The sequence below is a fragment of the Lates calcarifer genome, linkage group LG9 (assembly GCF_001640805.2).
Source record: "Lates calcarifer isolate ASB-BC8 linkage group LG9, TLL_Latcal_v3, whole genome shotgun sequence".
Taxonomy (NCBI): Eukaryota; Metazoa; Chordata; class Actinopteri; family Centropomidae; genus Lates; species Lates calcarifer.
In genome coordinates, this window is record NC_066841.1 from 3,859,106 (window position 1) to 3,881,428 (window position 22,323).

General features: G+C 40.1%; 3 protein-coding genes across 3 annotated transcripts; all 3 read right to left on the reverse strand.

Annotated features, from left to right (window-relative positions):
* Window positions 1-308: 308 nt before the first annotated feature.
* Window positions 309-3,865, reverse strand: cel.2 (carboxyl ester lipase, tandem duplicate 2). The gene is made up of 11 exons (XM_018693102.2): window positions 3,727-3,865; window positions 3,194-3,341; window positions 2,816-2,935; window positions 2,537-2,734; window positions 2,307-2,437; window positions 2,107-2,214; window positions 1,848-1,962; window positions 1,427-1,613; window positions 1,072-1,275; window positions 708-917; window positions 309-600 (listed from the first exon to the last, which is right to left on the reverse strand). The coding sequence occupies exons 1-11, from the start codon at window positions 3,790-3,792 to the stop codon at window positions 417-419; spliced, it is 1,671 nt and encodes a 556-aa protein (XP_018548618.1). The 5' UTR covers window positions 3,793-3,865; the 3' UTR covers window positions 309-416.
* A 1,228-nt stretch (window positions 3,866-5,093) lies between these two features.
* On the reverse strand, window positions 5,094-9,745 carry gtf3c5 (general transcription factor IIIC, polypeptide 5). The gene is given in 12 exon segments (XM_018693105.2): window positions 5,094-5,356; window positions 5,464-5,606; window positions 5,716-5,798; window positions 6,004-6,092; window positions 6,933-7,013; window positions 7,162-7,276; window positions 7,637-7,741; window positions 8,108-8,291; window positions 8,402-8,597; window positions 8,787-8,985; window positions 9,431-9,453; window positions 9,456-9,745. Coding segments are annotated over 12 exon segments (1,602 nt in total). The 5' UTR covers window positions 9,655-9,745; the 3' UTR covers window positions 5,094-5,171.
* A 6,987-nt stretch (window positions 9,746-16,732) lies between these two features.
* Window positions 16,733-20,184, reverse strand: gfi1b (growth factor independent 1B transcription repressor). Its single transcript, XM_018693066.2, has 7 exons — window positions 19,937-20,184; window positions 19,433-19,536; window positions 18,872-19,054; window positions 18,540-18,769; window positions 18,189-18,326; window positions 17,773-17,938; window positions 16,733-17,310 (listed from the first exon to the last, which is right to left on the reverse strand). The coding sequence occupies exons 2-7, from the start codon at window positions 19,527-19,529 to the stop codon at window positions 17,132-17,134; spliced, it is 993 nt and encodes a 330-aa protein (XP_018548582.1). The 5' UTR covers window positions 19,530-19,536; window positions 19,937-20,184; the 3' UTR covers window positions 16,733-17,131.
* Between the last annotated feature and the right edge of the window lie 2,139 nt (window positions 20,185-22,323).

The following is a 22,323-nucleotide window of genomic DNA, read 5'->3' on the forward strand; positions in this document are numbered from 1 at the left end:
ATGGCAGTGCAGTCTGATTGTCAAGCTAATAAATATATATATGTGTATATATATATATATATAACCATCTGTTTTGATGTGTTTTATTTATTTGGCATTATGAGGTTAACACACACTTCAGTGCCACTGATAATGTCTTGTACATTAAATAAGATCCACACCAATGTATTATATTATGATAGTGGTAGCGTCTAATCACACAATTCAAACAAAAGGTGCCTTACATGAAAAGTGAATTTGTTTAGCATTATTCAGGTATCTTGTAAATCTGAAGAGGCACAACACATTCTTAAATAAAACCAAAAAACTTTTTAATTTGTGTTCATCATCAATTTATTTTTCATGAACCAATACTGATATAGTACTTAAGATCTGTAGGCTGACATTACAGATGCACAGGTGATTGCACAAGGTCTTTATTCATAAATGTTTTGGGGAAGGCTAGGCAGGATGCTGGCCCAGAAATGCACATAACGCATTCTCATCTTCTGTCTCGCATAGCTCTTGTCCATCTTAGAATTGATCTCCAGGAACTGATGTCCTGTGTTGGTGAATTTGGGCCAAGTGGCAGGCACACTCAGGTCTCCTTTGTTGGGATCTCTGTGGACATAAGCAGAAAACAAAGCAAGTGAGCTGAGTTCTACTTTTCTATTTCAATCTATAATTCAGTTTGTTTCATTTCAGCAATGCTTTCTGCAGAATTATACCCAGTTTTGGCGAAGTTGGTCCAATAGGCGATCATGTAGCGAGAGACGTCACGGTGGCGAGGCCAGTATGCCAGTGGTGTGGTGAAAGGCTTTCCAAACACGTACTGCAGGTCATCAGCGTGGTCGGCTCCCATCCAGCTGGGATAGGGTCTGCCAATGCCACCCATACGGTTGGGTTGAGAGAAGAGGTAGGAGTAGGTCCTGGCAGTTCTTTGGTGAGACAAGAAAAACATGGAGATGTGACAATGACAACACCGAAAAGAGAGATACAGAAAGAAAGAAAAGACCTAGCACTCTAATAGCTGAATTATTAAATCTCAGAAAATCCCAAATCCCAAATCTCAATCTAGGATCCTGTTCTCACGTAGCATTGGCAGCATGAAGGTAGAGGGCAGCCTGTGTGGGAACCAGGAAGATGTAGTCTGTTCCAATGTCCACAATGGTTCTCTTGACAGTCTCCTTGCTGGGATTTGATTCCCAGCTTGAGGTGTATGTGGAGTAAGCGTTGTCCAAACCAGCCTTGCCTTTGTCCTTAGTGTATGAAGCCAGAAGCCTCTTCATATCCTCACTGCATTCGGGAAGAGAAGGTTTAAAAGTTATCTCTAATAAAACAGCTCCCTGTTACCAAAAATGTTTTATATCTCCACAGTTCTTCATAAAAATATGCTCTGGGTAGATCCATTGAGAATTTTCACACTGATCAAATGGCTTGAACTCACATAGGCGTGTCCACCAGGGGGGCGTTGATTGAGGGAATATCTAAACCAGTGAAGATGTGTCCATCCATGTCATTGACTCCAGCAATGTAGTCGATGTCAGCAGCATTGTGGAACAGGTTGGTAGGCTCATCAGGCAGGAAGTCGCCATCAATCACAGCAGACAGGACGAGGTTATTTACCAGAGGGTCTAATGGAGGCAGATATACAATCAGACACTTAATGTAATTTGCCATTTGTTGGATCTACAGTCATTCATGCTTTTGCCCATCTGTGTGGTATCTTCTTTTCTTGCATCTGGCTGTTTAACAAATGTAATACACCGCCAGTGGTACTTTTGGTTTAGTTGCTAATCAAGGCATAAGCACTGACACTGTGTCTAAAATGAAAATGTAAACTGGGCTGTGTGGAGTGCAGTCCTTACTATCGGGTGAGCTGGACAGACTGAGAGTGCCAGCCATCGTTAGCAGCACAGGATCAGTCATCTTCAAACAGGCGGCCATTTTGTCATCAGTGGGGCAGTTGACCTTCAGAGCAACCTGGGGAGAGGGTTTAAAATATTCTTTAATTGCTCCCTAGCTCTGAAGATATATATCTATGTTTAAATGGCTATGTCTGTTGCAAAAAAGTGGATTAAAAGTTCCATACGAGAAGTAAAACATGTCAGAGAAACTGTGATGTACCTCCTCAGCGATCCTGCGGGGGTTCTTGATAACACCCCAGGGGCAAAGGGCAACACCACTCTGGGAGATGGCCCTCTTGATCAGCCCTCTGTTGTGGGGAGTGAGTGTCTGTGGCAGACAGAAAAAAAAGATGTTTGAGTGAATTCTTATATAAGACTCAATGCACACAATGAGCTTAATGTCCAGAAAAAAACACTCACCTGGAAGCTAACACTAGCTCCACCTGCAGACTCTCCAAAGATGGTAATGTTGTCAGGGTCTCCTCCAAAGGAGCGGATGTTCCTGTGCACCCAGGCGATGGCGGTGTGCTGGTCCCACAGACCATAATTTCCTGACAAGAGGATGGAACAATTTACAAAATTGTTGATGTCAACATCTACCAGGTTTGTACAATTCTGTCACTGTTGAGAAAGAATAAACATGCATCTACCAGGCAAACTAGAGTCTCCAGTGCTCAGGAAGCCCAGAGTTCCCACACGGTATCCCAGTGTCACCACAATAACATTTCCTCTGTCTGCAATCTCCTGCCCACTGTACAGATAGTTGTCCAAGAAGTTAGCACCCATCGAGCCACCAGCCAGGAAGCCTCCTCCATAGATCCAGACCATGACTGGCAGACCAGTGGACACTAGAGACCAAAGAGGGTTAGACCCTGGTGTAGTGTTGATCTATCATGGATGATACTTTGTGAGCTTGTGTCAGTGTTTACCTGAGCGACCATGAGGAACCCAAATGTTAAGGTAGAGACAGTCCTCACTACCTCTGGTGTCAGTCATGATAAGGTTCACCTGAAGGCATCTCTTTCTGTACTCAGTGGCCTTCAGGACACCTGACAAAAGATGCACACAGTGTGAGATTTTTGGAAATTACCAGGACAAATTCTATATGTTTTCATGGCACATTGCATCATTCAGTCTAGACCTGCAGCTGATGCTCATTTACTAAGTTTACCAAACAGAATTGGTTGCTGGGGTTATGGCTCTTGCTGCTAAAATAAATTACATCTGCTTGTGCTGTTAAGCAACAAGGCATCATTACAGACTGAATGTAAAATCCAGTGGGTGAAAAGTTCAGGCAGTCTACCCACCATCCCAGCCAGGATGACGCTTTGGTTTCTCAAACCTTCCAGGGATGTCAGCAAAAGGAATCCCCTTGAAGATGTCCATGTGACGACGGAAGCCGAGACGAATGTTCTCGCCCTGCACCATCCCTCCCTCTGTGTACACCACCCCGAGCTGCAGGAATTAAGCACAAGTCCACCAAAGATTCTGAGAGAAAGTAATTTTTTTGCACCTATGGCATTTAGCAGGTTGCATTTAGGTTTGATTTCTCAGTTTCAATTTGGCATGTTTTATAGTAAATTAACATGTTTGAATCAAACCATCATGTCCTACAGCAATTCAAAGAGTGTTTTAATACTAATACTTCAGAAAGACATTGTGACAGAGACATATAGACTTTCATTCCTATACCATATTCTATCACAGTGATTTATTGCTCAAGAGTAGTAGCTAAATTTGTCTGTGGATGCAAACATTATTGTATTTTCTTACATACTCAGTACCTTAACAGATTTTTTTTTCTTTGATACACCAGAAATAATTTTTGTGTGACACTTACAGAGGTCCCGGAGACCGTCTCCAGAAACACGGCAACAGCAACCAAAACCCCCACCTTCAGCATCATGACCAGACTGTGAGAACCAGGTTGATTGTTGGTCAGACTTATATAGAGGGGACTCCTCCCCTAAACAGCATCTGACCAGTGTGCAGTCCATGGGCCTACTTTTGTAACTCACTGTTACATAACACATAATATCTAACCACCTTGACTCCACAGCACCAATTCTTAGCAGTGTATGACATTAAAAACACATTCAAACTTCTTTGGTTGAAACAGAATGTCACATTAAAGCCAAAAATGTCATGTGAAGTGAAAAACTTCATTTGAGCTGATTGACGGGGTGAACTTGTGTAGGATGATCATGGCCATTGATGATCAATTTACATTTTCTATGGATGCACAGTTAGGTAGTCATGTGCTGGGCTTTCATGTGACTAACCTTTCAGAAGTGACTTTTGCAATTGTGTATCAGGAAGCCAACTCCTGCTGAGTTGACACAGCTGTACAACTGGATGCAAAGTCACACTGCTGTAGCCACTTCAAAAGTTAATCCTTGTTTTATATATAAACTTCTTCCTAACGCTACAAACCTGGACTATAAATACCTTCATTATAACCTACAATGAGTGACAGCTTTAGTACATTAAAGTGGACCTTGCTGTCTTTCTAAACTATTACCTATATAATTTATTATCATCAGTAAGTTTATATAAATTTAAAGAAGAAAACAGAAAGATAAACTGCTTCAAAAACAAATCTCAGAATGTAATCAGATCAGAATCATATCATCAATCATTTATAGAGCATCTACAGCTCACTTCACTTTCAAATCACCGTTAAACCAAACACTAAGATGTCTTGCAACAGGCTTAATATACTAGAGCAGGGAGCCAGCAGATGGCAATTTGTTTTACAGTGTGTTTTTGCTTCAGCTCAACTGGAGAAAATGTTTAGACATCATGTAGTCATTTAGTGAACTCTATGTGAGTCAGCAGCGATAACAGTGAAAGGAGACACCATGTAGATGAATGAACACGGGGAGATTCAATACAGCTGAGCAGTTATATCAGTAGTAGTTTGTAGCATTTTTAAGCAAATATCCTGCATGTTTTTCCTTGTGTTCATGTTGATGATTTTCCTATTTTCTTCTTTCTTTCTTAGAAAAATCATTTCTAAATAGTCTCGCTTCTAATCTGTTAATAAAGGATTTACAGTATTTATAATGTTAGCAGCACACAGCATTTCTATGGCATGTTGTCTCATGTCATTATTTAATGGTATTTGATGATCTGAAGAAAGACGATAAACGTAAGTCATTTTGTATTAAGACTTAATTATAATGATGACAAAGTTTTCACACAAACCACTAGAAATAATTGTTTTTATTTACAGTCATATCAGAAACAAATAATGACAGTAACAAAACAAATGTCATCAAAATGTTACATGTAATCCAGAATTTCTGTCTCCATCTCATTTTCACTTCCCTCAGAAGGCTGAAAGTCGTCATCGTCGTCTTCCTCGTTCTCACCGTCCTCTTCCTCCTCTTCCTCGGCCTCCACGTCTCTCATTGAGGATTTTGAACTCTGGCCTTTGCGTCTGCTTCTCCTGGGCATTTCTGGCAATCCTGAGGGACATAAATAACATCAGACAACAGACCAGTAGACTGTGTGCTTCACAGTATAACTGATTAGTTCATATATGCTAACACAGACAGGACAAGGTGTTCTGTACCTGGTTTCTGTGCTCGGATGACCTTCTTGATCATGGCTGAGATCATGTCCCTCAGCTTGTCTGTGGTGCCGACGATGCACCAGCCATCCCGCTCGTTACACACCTGTTCATTACCGCTATTCTTCTCGATCACCTGCTTGATACTGGAAAACACACAAATACCTGCATTATACCCCAAACACTGATTACCCTAAAGCACTAGAAAACAATACACTGTGAGAAAGTAAGTGTATGCATAACACTGTAATATACCTTTCCACATCCAAATCACAGAGCTGGTAAAACATCTGCCTGTGAGGAGGCAGCATGCCCTCTCTGAAAATGTAGGATGACTCCTGTGGAGATGACACAGAGGTCAGTGGTTACTGTCTAATGAAAACTATGCATCAGCTATTCATTAGATGACAGCCAATCCTTCACCTTTAAACTTTCTCAGAACAAATGAGACAACCTTTATTATTTTCTGCCATTTCAACCTTTAGGCTTATGGAGAGCAAAAGTGTTTAAAAATCAAAAAGTTGTTGATGAACTGTACTGGACCTTCAGCTGGTGTGTGATTGGGAATGTATCTCGACTGGCACTTGGACCATCCTGAGCTGGAAGTTCCATCACACTGGCTGCCTGGGGACCTGGGGAAAAAAGCAACATGCTGTCAGTTTACCTTGGCAAGGCTGCACGATGGTGGAAATTATAAGGGACTTGAAACTGCTGTTTAATTTAGTGAGCCAAGAAGGTCATTTTTTCAGGTTGTTCAGAACAGCATTAGAGGACAGGACCAGATGGAGCAATGAAGTGGATTATTGTTAATGTGGTGTGTACATGGCAATATAAACCCAGGTTACACAGGAAATAACAACACACTCACAGACCTCTGACTGCTTTTAGAAACTTTTCTTACTTTAACTGTAGTATGTGATTTACACAGAAGCCCTGAGAGGCAAGTGTGAAAAAAAATCACTAACAGGACTAGAAGCATCTAGACTGGAGTAGAAGTGCACGACAGCCTCTTGTGGCCAAAATACATATTACAAAAACAAAAATCTGTTTTCACAGGTGAAAAAAAATTAAGGCACTGTAGAAAGATGATCTTAGCAAAACCTTTTTCACCTGTTCATTTCTCGTTAACACAGGAGAGAAAACTATTTAAATGAGACTTAGAGAATGGATTCTGAGATTTTATTTCTCACTCGCCTTCAGTTCTTTCTGGTGATGTAGTACAAGCTAATTCACCTGCTTTGTTCATTGTACATGTACAGTACATGGCCATGAGTTGTTTTGGGTTTCATATCTCAGGAGAAACAATCTGGTTGAAAATGCATGTTTTTATCACTCATGTTGAGTCAGTTTTAAGAGCTTAAAGGCCTCTTGTGAGGTTAAAGTGTAATTAGTAACACCTGTGCTTTTCCTACTGTGACTGTCTGCTGTGAAACAGACCTCCATACTACATCTAAACAAATTCACCCACTCACCTGCTTTGTTGAATGTGATAGGCAGAGTATAGTTAAGGGCGCTCCTCTTGGCTTTTACTGGCATGTCAGAGAGCGAATAGCCTAAAAATGGAAAAAAGAGGAACCAGCAGTCAAAAAGAAACCCTACAATATCACCAAATACTAGTGTTACTACCAGTAACTCTGAAAAAACTCCATGACAAAGAGTTTGGAAAAAGCCTCCTCATATTCCGCTGCCTCAGGATCTCACCATCCTTGGTGCTGCAGCGGATCCTGAAGTCCAGCATCTGGTATTTCTTGGACTCTGTGGTCTTTCGGGGGTCATAGCCCAGCTTCACCCACAGACTTCTCCACGGTCCTGTCACCTACAAAAGTAGCTGATGTTTAACTTAAATGTAGGAGAATAGAGTAACATACAATCAGCTGAGCAGCCCTACAATAAATACTGCTTTTTGGAAGTTTATAGCACTCAGTGAATCATTCATTATGTTTTCTATATACTATAAATTCAACACCATAGTCTGAACAAAATGATGCAATTTAATAAGCTTTACATATGTTCACAAATGAATAGATCTCATGTTCAGCTACTGCAGGACAGCTTTCATTTCAGTTTTCATTGTCTGAATGACATCAGGGAAAATGCACTGAGCAGCATTTGTTTCCCCCCCTGTAAAATGCAGCCTCACTCTTTACCAGGCACTTTCTATTCCCTCTCAGCTCACCATGTAGTAGGCAAAGACAGGCAGCAGCAGCTTAAGTTTATCAGGGTGGATGTTGATGTTGGCCTTGACTGCGTTCCGTGACCAGATGGGCCGGCTCTCAAACATCTAGGCACAAAAAAAGTTTGGAGATAAGATAAAAACTCAGGAGAGGATGTTCAGTCATACCTGTCTGACATTACATAACATCATTTCCCAACTTGTAGGAGGTGCCATTTCTGGAGTGAGGACTGGTTGATCGTGATGGTTTGGCTAAACTGGCGAACAGAGTGACAGATGAAAATAACTGGAATAGAAGTCACTGCACTATGTGAGCCAAAATATTCCAAATGTCAGAGGGGAATTTATATACAGGCACAAATGTTGTGCTGAGCAATCACCTTCCTAGTCCTATGACAGTGAAAATTCTCCTGTTGTAAGCAAGTGATGTTAGCAATCAGAAGGTGTGTTCTACTCCCAGAAGCACCTACAAACCTTTTTCAATTTTTCCTCAGCCTCTTTGTCCGCCTCCTTCAGGCAGACTCGTGCCCAGTTGAGCTTGGCCGCCTCGAGGCACTCAGCCGGCACAGTGGGATCCGTGAAGCTGACAAAAATGGCGTTATGGGGCCGACGAGCACGATTCAAACCAATGAAGTTCTTTTTGTTGAGGTGCAACTGACTGTAAACAGAGAAGATAGAAAGATAGATATAAAAAAAACATAAATTTGCAAGAAAATCAAAAGGAGCTCAACTTGCAAAAGATGTCAACCCCACAGAGCTGTTACTGACTGTTGAGAGACGTCAGGCCGGTAGAAATAATCCACAGGACTGTCGAGACGTGAGAAGATGGCCGGGGGAAGAAAGTAAGGCATGGGCTGCTCGAAGAACGCTTGATTCTCTGATTTACGGAGGATGATTTTGTCGTATAAAGACATGTCCTTTCCACCCTCTGAATGCACAGCGAGGCACTGAAAGTCTGCCAGTCCTGCAAAGAGCAAAGACGTGATCACAACAGCCACACTCTTCAATTTCTATTTTGATACATCAGTCAGTTCTTGTAAATTCTGAGAGGCTCAAATCATGTCTCTTTATTAAAGGTTACATAATTGAGATTGATATTCTGTTGTTCTGAAACATTCAAAAACTTCACACACAAGAGAACATTTGATTAAACCTTGGAATTTATATGTTGTTCCAATGACTCCAAGCACGTCCATGTGGATCTCAGCATCCTTGGGGTCTTTTTTTCGCACTCGCCGCCGCACTCGGAGGAGGAGGTTGCTGGACGAGAAGCGGTTTCCACACAGAGAGTGACAGAAAGGGTCCTGAGGTCGGTAACGAAGCTCAAGCCGCCGGTTAGGGTGAGCAAAGGTCTGCAGATTAACAGGATACGTGTTACTGTTGTAGCTGCTGGAGGTGGAGCATGTTTATACACAGTGTCACCTGGTAAATCTCAGTGATTTGTGGAGGATAGTGGATCATTTGGAAACTTGTGGAATGAAACCATGTGATCCCGACTACACACTGCTTTTAGTAAGATGTCAGAGACCAAAAGGTTGGACACCACTGGTTTAATTTTCAATAATGTAGTATCTTTTAAAATATTGTTATATTACCCATTCTGTAAAGCTGTCGAATAAATGTAGGACAGTAGAAAGTACAATATTTCCCTCTGAATTGTGCTGGAGAGGGAGTGTAGTGGAGTACAAGTACTTCAAATTTGTACTCAAGTACAGTACTTGAATAAATGTACTTAAGGTATGTAAATGAAAGTAAATGTTAGTTTCCCCCACTGGTCCCAGCTGTGGGTCTACTTACTTTGGATACAGCTTGTTCACCCCGAGAGTCTCCAGCATCCTGGGCACACTGCTAATCACCCCCGGATACTCCACACACACCAGCCTGTTGTCCCGCAGCTCCACGGTGGACGAGCTCCCGGGTACATCCACACCTTCAGCCGCACAGGAAAGAGTCAGCTCTTTCAGAGTAAAATCCAGCTTCAGCTCTTTGGAATGCGCCATAGTGGCTTTTCTCTGTGTCATAACAAACCGAAAATACTCGCTAAGACGCTCATAGCTCGCGGCTGCACAGCCGTGCGAGCGTGTGTCCCACAACAAAATAACGCCGGGCGGAAACAGTTTCCCGCACATACAATTCCACGAATTTCTAATTAATGCTGTTTTTCGATGTATAGGCCGTATATTTTCATTCTTATTTAACGCTGTTTTTTCATCTATTATCAGTATTTAAATCCAATTTGTTACTGTGTTAATAGTCTTGTTTGTCGTTCATATTGTGTATAATTTTATAACTTTTACATATTGTCTTGTTTATATCTTGTTTTCTATTTACTATTATTTATTGTTCCCTTATTTATGCCTTTTTCTATTTTTCCTATCCCTGTTTGCTGCTGCAACAATGTAAATGTCCCCGCTGTGGGACTAATAAAGGATTATCCCATCTTATCTTATATTTAAACTTTTTATTTAATGCTATTTTTTAAATATATGTAAGCCTATTGTGTATCTTATTTCAATATTTGGTATTTCATTTAATTTTATTGCTCTCCATATGACATGACAATTTCCCTCATGCAATAAAAAAGTCTACCTATCTTTACATCTGTGCAAATTCTATTTCACTGTACTCTCTATCTGCCCCGACTTTTCCACTGTATGTTCTCCTATTTTTAGAAAACCTATGTGTCACTCACAGTAAACTCAATGTACACTGCTGAGCAGCTTCTGGCCACACGATGGCGCTGTATAACCAAGCAAAATGCAGTCAGTGGAGGAAGTCATCCAATGTAATCATGCCTCCATTAAAATTAAACAACACAAGTAACTGAATGCTCATGAATGAACTTTCAAAAGTTAATAGAAGAGTTTTTTTTAATGTAGGATTGGGTATTTTATGAGCCACTAAAAGCATCTGTATAGTCAGAAGGAGACATTCACTGTTGTCAGAATGACCTTAGTAAAGAGGATTTGTGTCCTGTCCCACCCAGAAACTGTCAACAGACTGTCATCCCCTCAGAGAAGAAAGAAGACTCTGAAAAAACAAAGATGCTGTTACATAGGCAATTACAGCCTGATGTGACACTGTGTTTACTTTGATTCTAGTTAGTCTTCCTTTCACACGTCTTTCAGGGAGTACAAGGCTTGACACTAGATTTTAACAGCATGGGGCCACAGCCATCTTATTTTCAGCTTTTGAATCAACTTCATTTGAGTTGAGGTATTAATTAGGATTTTTTTTATTATTTGTTTTGTCTTTTATTTAGAACAGTCTGGTACTCTGATTACATGCTTTTATAATTTTGTCTGTGTGAAAATGGAGCTGCAAGAACACAGTGACAGTCTGCTGGAATGGTGCATTCATGTGACATTGTTGAGAGTGGGGAAAATAACTTCCTTTATTGGATGTTAGCTTGAAAATGTGATGGTTTCATGTCAAATGTAGAAATAATGTAATGTACACCCAAACAACATCATTACTTATAGAGATAGGTGTATGAACTCCTTTCTGACCAACAACAACTACATGCTGAAGCTCAGTTCTCTCCTGCTTTTGTACATGTCACTCAATGTAAAGCTAGCTCACAATATATAAAGTAAATACGACAGCTTTGGAGTTCTTGCAGCATGTATTTGTTTTGGGCCATGTAATTGTTCACCCATTCAATTTATGGCAAATTGAAGCATCAGCAGCACTTTGTAAATACTGCCAGAGTTTAAACAAAAGCATAAATAGAGAAATTCATTCTGTACAGGTCTATGACAATATGATAAAGCTCAGTGTTTTTGTGGGAGGGATATTTATAAAGAGGTGGGGACAGAGGGCACTGACTGACAATCTGTTGTGTGCTGTGGTGAAGATTTTGATGATCTTTCCTCTTTCTTTCTTTTCTCCCTTTCTCTCAGAGGCCCCCGCACATGGGATATTCGTCCGGCTCTTGGTGCTATCTAAGTTGAGGGCCTGCCCGCTCCTCCCTGCCTCTCTGCTGGCCTGTTCCAGCCGTTACAGTGTGGGGCAGCCATGATAAGGTTATCAGACAGCCTCCATCACTCGGCTCTCACTGGGAGAGCCTGTTGCTGTCAGATTTCACCCTCCTGCTCTTACTGACTGACTTCTCCCTCAGTGCATACCCTCTTTTCTCTCTCCTGTCATTCCTTCTCCTTCAGCTTCTGCACCACTGGACCATCAGCTCGCCGTTTGTCGGTTGGACAGGCTGTCTGTATGCATAGCCATATTGGGGTGTGTGATATAGCCATTAGACCACACCCACAAAGCCTATCCACTTTCTGTAGGCAAAACGAAAGTTTATTATCAGTGATTTCTTTCATTACTCTCTGGTAATTTATTCAGCAGGTGGCTCTGATGTGAAGATTTGCCCACAGTTATCACACAACTTTGCACGCATATGCTAAGAAGGCCTAAAGTACAGTAAAGTAAAAAAAAAGAAAAAAAAACTAATTTGAAACAACAGACTAACACACCACAAACTTGCGGTTGAGCTAAATGCTAACTTCAGCATGCTAATATGTGCCTAATGACAGTCCTAACACGCTGATGTTATGCAGATAGCTACAATGTTCACTGTCTTAGTGAGCATGCTAATATTTGCACATTTGTACCAAGCATGCAATAGTTGTTTTTAGATTTCAGTCTGGACCAAAGTGGTGGATGGACAGATCCATAGAGTCATGTCGCTAGCATGGCTAAGAAAAGGCTAGAGAAATAAATCTAATGCTGAGCAGCATTGATGTTTAGCATTTTGTGAATCCTCAGATTTATCTTGTGACCCACTGGAGGACACATGACCCCCAGGCCGGGATCAACTGCAGTTGAGTATCTGCTAGAAATGATGCTGCCTTCAAATCCTTCATTAAATTTTTATGCAAAAAAGATTTTAGCCGTTATTAACAAAAATAAAAAAATAATAAATTATTATTCATTGCCAAGAAACATTTGTTTGTTGTTATGATATAGTTTTAACAGAAAAAATGTAGTGACAGAGAAAGGGGGATGACAGGCCTGTGTGATGCCTTGATTTCCACTCACCACATGGCTTATGTCCAAAACAGCCCAGTCAGTATCAGCTCATACCACTGTTGTTTACACATCTATGGGTTTTTTTAGCACGCCAAACTGTAGATAAATTCATTTTTTGCAACAAAATCAAATGCATGTAGTGGGTAATGAATACAAATAGAACCACTACTTGCTGCTAGTGCTTGATGATGAGTTTAAAGAGCATCAAAACTAGTGACTAGACAAAAGGGTGGATGTTACTTGAAGGCAGCAGGCTGTGTTGCCCACTTGTAAAATAAACGATTGCATCCTAGAAAAAGCAACAACCTCAAGAAATGATGATCTATTTTTTTCTCTCATTCCTCGCCTATGACACATTGCAGGCACAACCATTTCTACACGTCACTGCACTTATCTATGGGAAGGCAGGACCACAACACAGTGTTACTGGCAATCAAATGGTATCACACCCTCACACTGTGTGACAGCAGCGGATGTGATCATACAGCGTCTTCCTCTGTCCAGTCATACAGAGGAAATCTGCTGACAGCTCATTTTTCTGTTTGGATTATTCTGTCCATTTTAAAAACAAAGTGATGGATCACAGGCACGTCATTCAACACTGGCTTCACAACAACAACAACACAATTCTAAAGCTCTCTTATGTATATTAGGGTGTTTTTGGGGCCCATCTTTATTTTTGTATTACTTTTTAATTACTATTTTTATTATATATACAATCTATATTTGTATTTGTAAAATTACATTATAATCATTTGTGCAATTTGGCACATTTGATGCGCAAGTATGAGCATCAGGGAGAGGACTTTGTCTTATCTATAAACAGCAGCTCTTGGGTTCAACAGGACTGTTTTATCTTTTTTTTATTTATTTATTTTTTTTTACAATATTACATCTCTTGTTCACGTTTGTAGATCCTGTTTATTTGTAACTCTCTCCCTCTCTTCCCTGTTACACTTGAACTGGAAATTAATAAGTTATTATCATATCTAATAATCAAAGTCTTGTAAATGATAAAACCCACATCTTTCTTGAATGCAAATTTTATAACAGTCTGTGCTGTCACAGTTATTTAATCTTATTTTAAATTGTTTCCTTGTATTCTGTAAGGTTGAACTAATGAACAAGTTTCCTGGTTTCCAGTCAGATCGTTTCACATTTTGGCCCTGATTTTATGGAAAATGGATTCAAAGAGCTGCAGGAGAGGAAAAGTCTCTGTTGGAAGATAATCACTTTAATCCTAACTGCTGAATAAAGCTCATGTGAAATCAGATTAAATATAGAAATAGAGGGAACAAATAATGAATCTGTAATGAAACTGTAAAAATTATTATTATTATTTTTTTGTTGGGGGGTGGGGGGGTACTGTGTATGGTCAAAACAAATCCAGCTGGAGATACAAGTTGTGACAAAAGGTCCAAACGGTGACAGGTATCTAACAGCAAATAATAACTCAGATTCCCATGACATATCTTTGATCTCAAGGGCTCAAGGGGAAAAAGCTGGGATCTCCCGCTCTGTCTTCCATGAATGTGTCATCATTGCCTCAGGCATGTTCAGCCATCCATCCTGCAGCCTTTCCACAGCACTGGGCAGGGCTCATTTGCATAGAGCCGATTTGCAAGACAAATTTCAGCCCTGTGCTCCATCTCTTTCCCTGCTGTTCGTGCCAGTGTCTGTGAGAGATAGAGAGACAGAGCTGCATTTGGATTGGGGTGTGTTGGTTCTGACAACACAGCACTGATGCGTCAGTCTTAATTTTTTTGTCTTTTTAATTTGTTGGCTGCTCTTTGCTGGATTGAACAGATTTGGTCGATCACTGTAGTTGGCGTCAGATCGTGCTGTTCTGGCAGCAAACTTGCTGACATGCCACACTGAAAGTAACACACAATATTTCACCATTATCTCACTTAACTCCATCTGTGCAAGGCTTCTTCACACCTTTAGATGCAGGGTCCTTTGTTACAGTATTTATGAACAGTTAGAGAGAAAATCAGGTACATTTGTGACTTTTAGGATACAACACCACCTCAGGCAACATGCATATGCAAATGATCAAGGGCTGAAAAACCACATAAACCTCCAGCACAGTCCTCTTCTGCTATTCAATCTAACATCTATGTTTACAAAAAAATCAAAATTACCCCACTGCATAAAGCTTTTCACACCCATACACCTGTTCACCAGTGAAGGAATGTTCCAGGTGCATGCGGGTCTGCACAATTTCTTCATTTTCTCCCGTTTCCCCCCAGGCTACCCACACATCTCCACCCCTCCCCCTTCAGGACCTATGTCCTGTTTGTTTAGTCCCACCCAAGATGATCCTCTGCCTCTGTCTTTTCTGTTAGTTACCTGTGCAGGATTTTGATTTGCTCTGTCTCCTCACACCAGGATGCAGGGACAGGCCTAACTGTTGCGCAGGATCACAACGGACCCTGTTGCCCTGGTAATATCAACAAATTTTGCATAAAGCCCACAGATTTGTTTGCTGGACAGTAAGCTCTCACATCTCCTCTCTACCCTGTTCAGACACTGATTTCTACTCTCCCTTGACATAACATAGTTAAATAAACATTTCCAACTGAAATAGTGATTCTATCTTTTAATTTGTAGATGAGCTAAGCATGTGATTATGAAACAATGGTTTGGTCCCTTTTCATGTGTTATATCTCATTTATCTAGAAGTCAAAGATCCTTTAGTTGTGCAGGTTACAGCTGCCAGAGCTTACCAGAGTTCATGATGTGAAAACAAGATGAGGTGAAAAAATGTTAAACAGAGAAGATGGCAGATGGTTTTTAACTGCAGATATCTTGGCTATGTATCGCACAACTTATCTACTGCTGAGTAGAAGGCACCTTTATTCATATACAGAGTGACAACATGAAAAACAATGAAGACAGCATGGTGATTTCTTTTCTTCATGCCCAAACTGAGCGAATTAGCCAATCAGAAGCAGACACAGTGCTGCAGTGCTAATAGGACGTGGTGGTGGTCCAGGCTAAAAATTTATGTATGAAAGTCTGTTCAACTCAAAGATGCTGGCTTCTTTTGGGTGCATGCACACTTGGTATATGGACCCATATGCAGACAAGTATGTGTGGACCCAACAAATTGGTGGGAACATGGACATTTGCACAGAGCCTTGTGTAAACCCTCTGATGGTGATGTTTACATCACATGGACCCTCATCGTGGATGTGGAAAGTATGACACTGGCCTAAGACAGTTCATTTTCCATGAAACTGACAAAACTTGTGTTATTATCATGCATTTACATCAACTGTTTGTCTAACTTACCTTCAAAAACCATTTTTACAAATTCACCCAGTGTTTGTCAGATTTAAAAGGCTCAGGTGATGATCTGATTTGCCTCGAGCTTAATGTCCTAACAGGTTTTGTGTTTGAGGAAGGTGGTGAGTTGAAGTAAATCCAACTGGCTGACTGGGTGTGGTGACAGTTGACTGAGCAATCAATCCCTTTTCCATGGCTTCTTTTTAATCCCTGTATCCCATTAGACTCACTGTTTAAGGCCAAGCAGTGACACGGGATGTATGCATGGGTGTGTGTGACCAAAATTCATATTGGTCCATCTGACAGTTTGTGCAATTCTGATTTTATACTGAGATTATGAAGCTGGTTTTGCCTCTCCAGTAATAACAAGGAAGCTGCCGAGCATCAAACAGAACGGCATATCTCACTCTGTAATATAAAACTTTTTCCTCGTCTGCTTTCTAGTTGACTCTCAGGAATGAATAGCGCCTCGGATTTGCATGCTGTTCCAGGTGTGTTATTTGAATGCAGAATTACTCCATTACATACTATCTCTGGTCCCTCAAGAGATTTTCACCTGAGGGCACAGCTGTGTGGTTATTCTACATCCTGCTCTGACAGGAAGAGTGACTCAGAAAAACACACAGAAAGAGACGAACGGCGAGAAAAAGCATGTTTACAGTGCATCTTAGACAAACACTAAGGGTGTATTTTACCTCCTAGCTATGAAGGACTGTATATTGTATTCCAGTTTGCATGTCTTTATTCAGTTTTAAATAACAGAACAACCAAAGATTTTATTACTCAGTTTACCCTTTATTGTCAAATGATAGCATTTCTCAACTCACAAGCTTGCCTGGTTTACATTAAACATGTTTTAAATTAACTATTTGAAACCAAAAGCAGATTTCAACATAAATGACATCGACAAATCTCCCATTCATCCACATGTAAAAGCATCTTTGAAAGACAACTTCCAATATATTAACTAAATACATTTTACTGAACTACTCAACTCCAGTTAATTGCCTTCAGTGAGAATTTGATTTCACAGCTTCCTTTTTCTTGTACTTTATCTGTAACTACAATCCAGACAGATATTATTAACAGATATTTAACTTACATTAATATCATATAGTTTTAACAGGATTTTATTGTATATGTACAAACACTTGCTGCTGTTGAGTTTGGCTTTCACTTCATACCATGCTGGCTCTCGTGGTGCCTGCGGAGATCTACCTTACGCTGGAAGCCCTTGGAACAAATATCACATCCGAACGGCTTGAAGCCTGTGTGTTTCCTGCTGTGGGTGATCAGGTTGGAGCTTTGGCTGAAGGCTTTGCCGCACACTTGGCATTTGTGGGGCTTTTCACCTATAAAATAAAACATACGCACAGAAAAAAAGCAGTGAGAAATATACAAAATCAAATCTTGGATCATTTTCAAATGATTTGTTTAAAACAGATGCAGTTTACTTTCTACTGCTTCTGGAAAATCAGGCTTCTCACCCACACCAAAAATAGCGCCAAATATTTTTTATCATAAAGGTCACATTAACCATATCAAACATTTATTGGCAACAAATGTGGACTCCATAACTCCATGGACTCCTGTATGGAGCAGGAAAACCAGATATGCAAAACACCAGGACATTTGTTTAAGTTTCTTTTTCTGATTTATCAGCAGTTATATTACTCCTGGAAACAATTCCTGCATGCTGCTACCTAGAAAGTAGATGATTATAGCGAGAGAAGCCAGGACAGTTTTTACTTTTTTAATAGTGTCATAAAAAATATGGCCACCTGCTGTAAAATAATCTCCATGTTGAGACTTACCAGTGTGAATGTATGTGTGTTTCTTCATGTCGGACTTCTGGTGGAACCTCTTGCCGCAGTACTGGCAGGGGTAAGGCCTCGTGTCCGAGTGGATGAGCAGGTGTGTGGAGAGAGTGGAGGAGCGCTTGAACGATTTCCCACACATCTTGCACTCGAAGCTTTTTTCCTGATTCAAGACGAAGCACAAAAGGAGCGTTAGACAAGAGCAGGATGTCAGGAATGCTAAACTTTATGGTTCATCCTCAGCCTTGGAAACAGCAGTGGAAATCAAAGAAAGAAATCAAAATACTATGAATTAAAGTATGTGTAAGTTAAGCTGGGGGTCAGGGAAGACAGTGCAGTAGTTGTTCTGGTACTTCTATGAACTTTATGAAAGTGTAATACTAAACTGAAGTGTCTTAGAAACACTGATGTACCTGAGAGTGGACGTTCATGTGTTGCTCCAGACTGACGGCGTGACCAAAGGTTTTTCTGCAGATGCTGCAGCCGAAAGGTCTCGTTCCACTGTGCGACCTCCTGACGTGAACCTCCAGTCCGTGGGGCGTTGAGAACACCTGGAACAGAGTTAATCCATCAATAAGACTGGCTGCTGACGAGAGAGATAACTTTAAAAAGTGGATATGCTGTTGGCATGTGTAGGAGAGGGATAGAGCACAGGTGGCTGGAAAAGAGAACGCTACAAACACAGTCAAAAAATATACATATATTTTTATCATTTCCTACATATTTTCTGTACAGGTGTGAGGCCAACAATATGTGGTGCGTACCTTGTCACAGGTGATACAGTGGTAGGTGTTAGAGGTGGGGGAGTAGTGCGTGCTGCAGTCCAGAGGCTGCTGAGGCTGTGGACTGCGGCTGATGTGGGTGCCGTACAGACTGCTGGCGTGCTGCAGCACTGTGGGGCTGAAGCTCATCTGACGGAGCTCGCAGGAGGAAGGCACCGGCTCCCAAGCATATGTCGGCTTGTAGTATGGGGCAAATTCTGCCATGTGAGGCTCTGAGGGTGCGCAGATGCAGACACAGGAAAAATATGTTTTATCTCTCTGATTTGAGGCTATGCTATAAGAAACAGATGGATGTAGATGCACTGGGAGCTCACCAGTTAGGAAGTATGGCTGCGTGGGAGCTGCAGGAGGTCTGGTTGGCTCTGGATGGACAGGTAAGGGACACACAAGCTCTACCTCCTCCTTCTCAAATGAACAGCGGTCCGGTGGAGGTGAAAACTGCCCCTCGGACTGAGGCCTGTCTGAAGGGTCTGTGTTCTGAGCTGCTGGTGGGACTTCTGCAAATCCACAACAAATAAAAGTGTGATTGATTCAAGTAAGTGTGGTTAGGCAGCAAGTACACATCCTGGGCTATAAAAACAAAAGCCTGCAGTTCCTCTTGGAGGACATTTCATTTTAATATGAAACATGCTGTAGATATTTAGTGTTAAACCTTGAAATTCAGAATTGAAGACTGATGTATGAGTTAATGAATGGCACATGCAAGATTATTTTTATTTCAATTTGCCTAAAAACTGACATCCATGCAAATGTTTAAAACAGAAGCTGCTTTAAAATTGTTATATAAGGATAAAACAGTAGACAGGAGTAGTTCAATTAACTAAACATTGTATCCCTCATATATACAGATAAAATGATTGTTTGACCAGTCTTACCTGGAGATATTGGGGCCTTGGGCTCCTCTTCTTCATATGATCGATGAACATTATAGGACGTGCACCTTTTGTTTTTCACCAGAAATGACCGGGGCATGTTGATCCTACATCAGACAAAACACTGTAACTCTTACAACTTATTTTAAATAGAGTAGATGCAAGATGAAACGCTGATCAACTAAACTTTTGAAAAACTGCATTTATCAACGTATAATTCAAACATCATCAGGGTGCTTTAATATGTAATTTCCATCCTGGAATTACAGGTGTGTCACTGTTTTAATCCAGTGTATCAGAATATCATCCATATGGTAAACTCTCGCGCTAACTGGTTAAAATAAATTAATTTTTCTTTATCTTTTAACAGACTGAGAGACAAAAAGATTCGTCAACGTGTACTAGATATTTTCACAGTTTGTATTATCCTGTTATTGGTGAAAAAGTAATAAAAAGTTTCACATTAGCTTGGTTTATACTTCTATCTCACATGTAGCGGCTACTCACCGTTAAACGAACAGGTTCCCGTCGAAATGAAACTGCGTAATAAATAGAAATTCCTTCGTCTCTTAACGTGAATCGGCTCAGCGGAGGAAAATGTGTCGCTAAATCCTTTCCTAAAAGTCAGAAAAGCAAAGCAGCGTAAAACCATCACACACTTGTTGCTGTTTCTTTTCTCCCCTCCCTGATTTTCAATCAGATAATTTCGCAAGGGGAATCTGAGTGTGGTTTCAACCAATGAACAGGCCCAACCTGCACATGAAAATTTGCCTAGGACAACACGGGCCCTTTGCTGTCCTTTCAACAGTTATACAAAAAAGTGCTCCGAGAAAAAAAAAAAAAAAAGAGTTAGAGTTGAAAACTAAAATTTAAGCTTAACGAATAAATTTCAACTTCTTAAAGAAAGGACAATTTATTTGCATCTAACTGCATTTTGTTCTTACCTTAGAAATACATTTAATACAAAAATACAAACATATATAACCCTTAAATCAAATTTAAAAAAGCAAAAACTAGAATTATAGAAGAATTTCAACCAAAAAAATCCGACAAACTATTTCCACCTAACAATGTTTGATTTACGGGATTTACTGGAAGGTAATGTGTGTATGACTGTGTTGTGTGTAGGATTTAAATGCCAAGAGATCATATGAGTCTGTTGCACCTCCAAAGATACATACACCAAACCAGTCCGGGAGATTAACACTGTTGACTGTATTTATTAAAGCATATCAATACCCTGTCACGACAGATTTACGACAGTGAGGGCTGCAGGATGCTCTGTACTGTCAACACATGGAGCTAAATAAAAAGTTATAGAGTAGTTAAGTCATTTTTTCTGATATTAAGAAATAGTAATTATAATGATGATGTTGATACCAACGATATGAACCTGTGAAGTCCTGTTAAAACATGTGGTTTAACAGCCGAGAAACACTTCAAGGAGAAGGCATTAATTTACAGGGGAAGAAGTACAGCTGCGACATCTTGTGGACAGAGTGTGTAACTGACTTTGGAAAATTGAAGTGTTTTTGAGTAAAATACTAAAATATAATTTTTTACCATGAAAACCACAGTTTGCAGTTTTCAGATGTAAAATCCAGGTATTCAGGTAGAAACACTGAGAAAAAAAACTTACTGAAAATACAGTCAGTCAGGCAGTCAGTGGTAGAAGAAGTATTAAGATCTTTTTCTTGAGTAAAAGTACCAATAGAGCCATGTAAAAATACTCCATACAAGCATGAACAATCCTACTTAAGCAAAAGTACATAAGTATTAGCAGCAAAATGTAGTTAAAGAATTAAAGTAAAAGTTCTGGTTTGGAGCCTCTGACTGATATATCACTATATGTGACATCATTATAATTAATACTGGAATATCAGTGTGTAGCAGCATGTTACTGTTGTACCAGCTGGAGGTGATTTTATGTACAGTGTCACCAGATAAATCTGAGGGGTCATCAAATGATAAATGTGCGAGGAAAGAGGAAATAACAGAGTATATTTCAATTTGAAATATAATGCAGAAGGAGTAAAAAAGCATTAAAAAACATACAATGGAGATAAGTAAGTAAAGTACCTCAAAATTGTACTCAAGTACAGTACTCAAGTAAATGTACTTATGTATTAAAGCATTTCTGAATCAGTTTGGGAACATGAAAAGCTTCAGTGACTATTTATCCAAACTATTAAATTCAATTCATTTTACAAGTGTGTGTTATATATGTATTGTTGTGCATATAGTCTTTGTATATTGAAAATCTTACAAGATAAAAATGTAGCTTAAAAATCCACGATGAAGCTTCATATGAGGCCCTGGTCACCTGTAATTCTCAATTTCATTATTTATGTAACTTGCATGTTAGAATTTAGAAACTGCAGGTGTGAAACTACTGCTGTTACTTTTACTGCCCATAGGTGGAGCATGGTACTGCTGCAGGACCAGAGCTGCAGGTCTGAGACTGGCGCGTATAAACAACAGCAGCATGCCCACTGGCCAAAACAGTGCACATGTCATAATATCATTAATTCAGATTTATACCTTAGTACACTTTACTGCTATCTCCATAATTCATTTCAATTAAGTTGAATTTTATACAACTCTGCTTTCTGGTTTACACTGTATGACAGTGTTCAGTTAACTTTGTATAGTTTATACAACATAATAGTTAACTTGTGGCTCCTCTAAGTCCGTAGACCTTTTTCACATGTTGCTGAATTTGTGAGTAAAGTTTTCTAACAGATAACATAAAGCTTGAATAAGAGAACCAAAACAAAAAACGAGTCCTCTGTTGCATATTGTCAGACCAACAGGTATAGAAAGAGGCTGCGGGTATTTTGTCAGTGACAATGACGCAAAATCATATATTACGTAATCAGAATGTAAAATAAGCA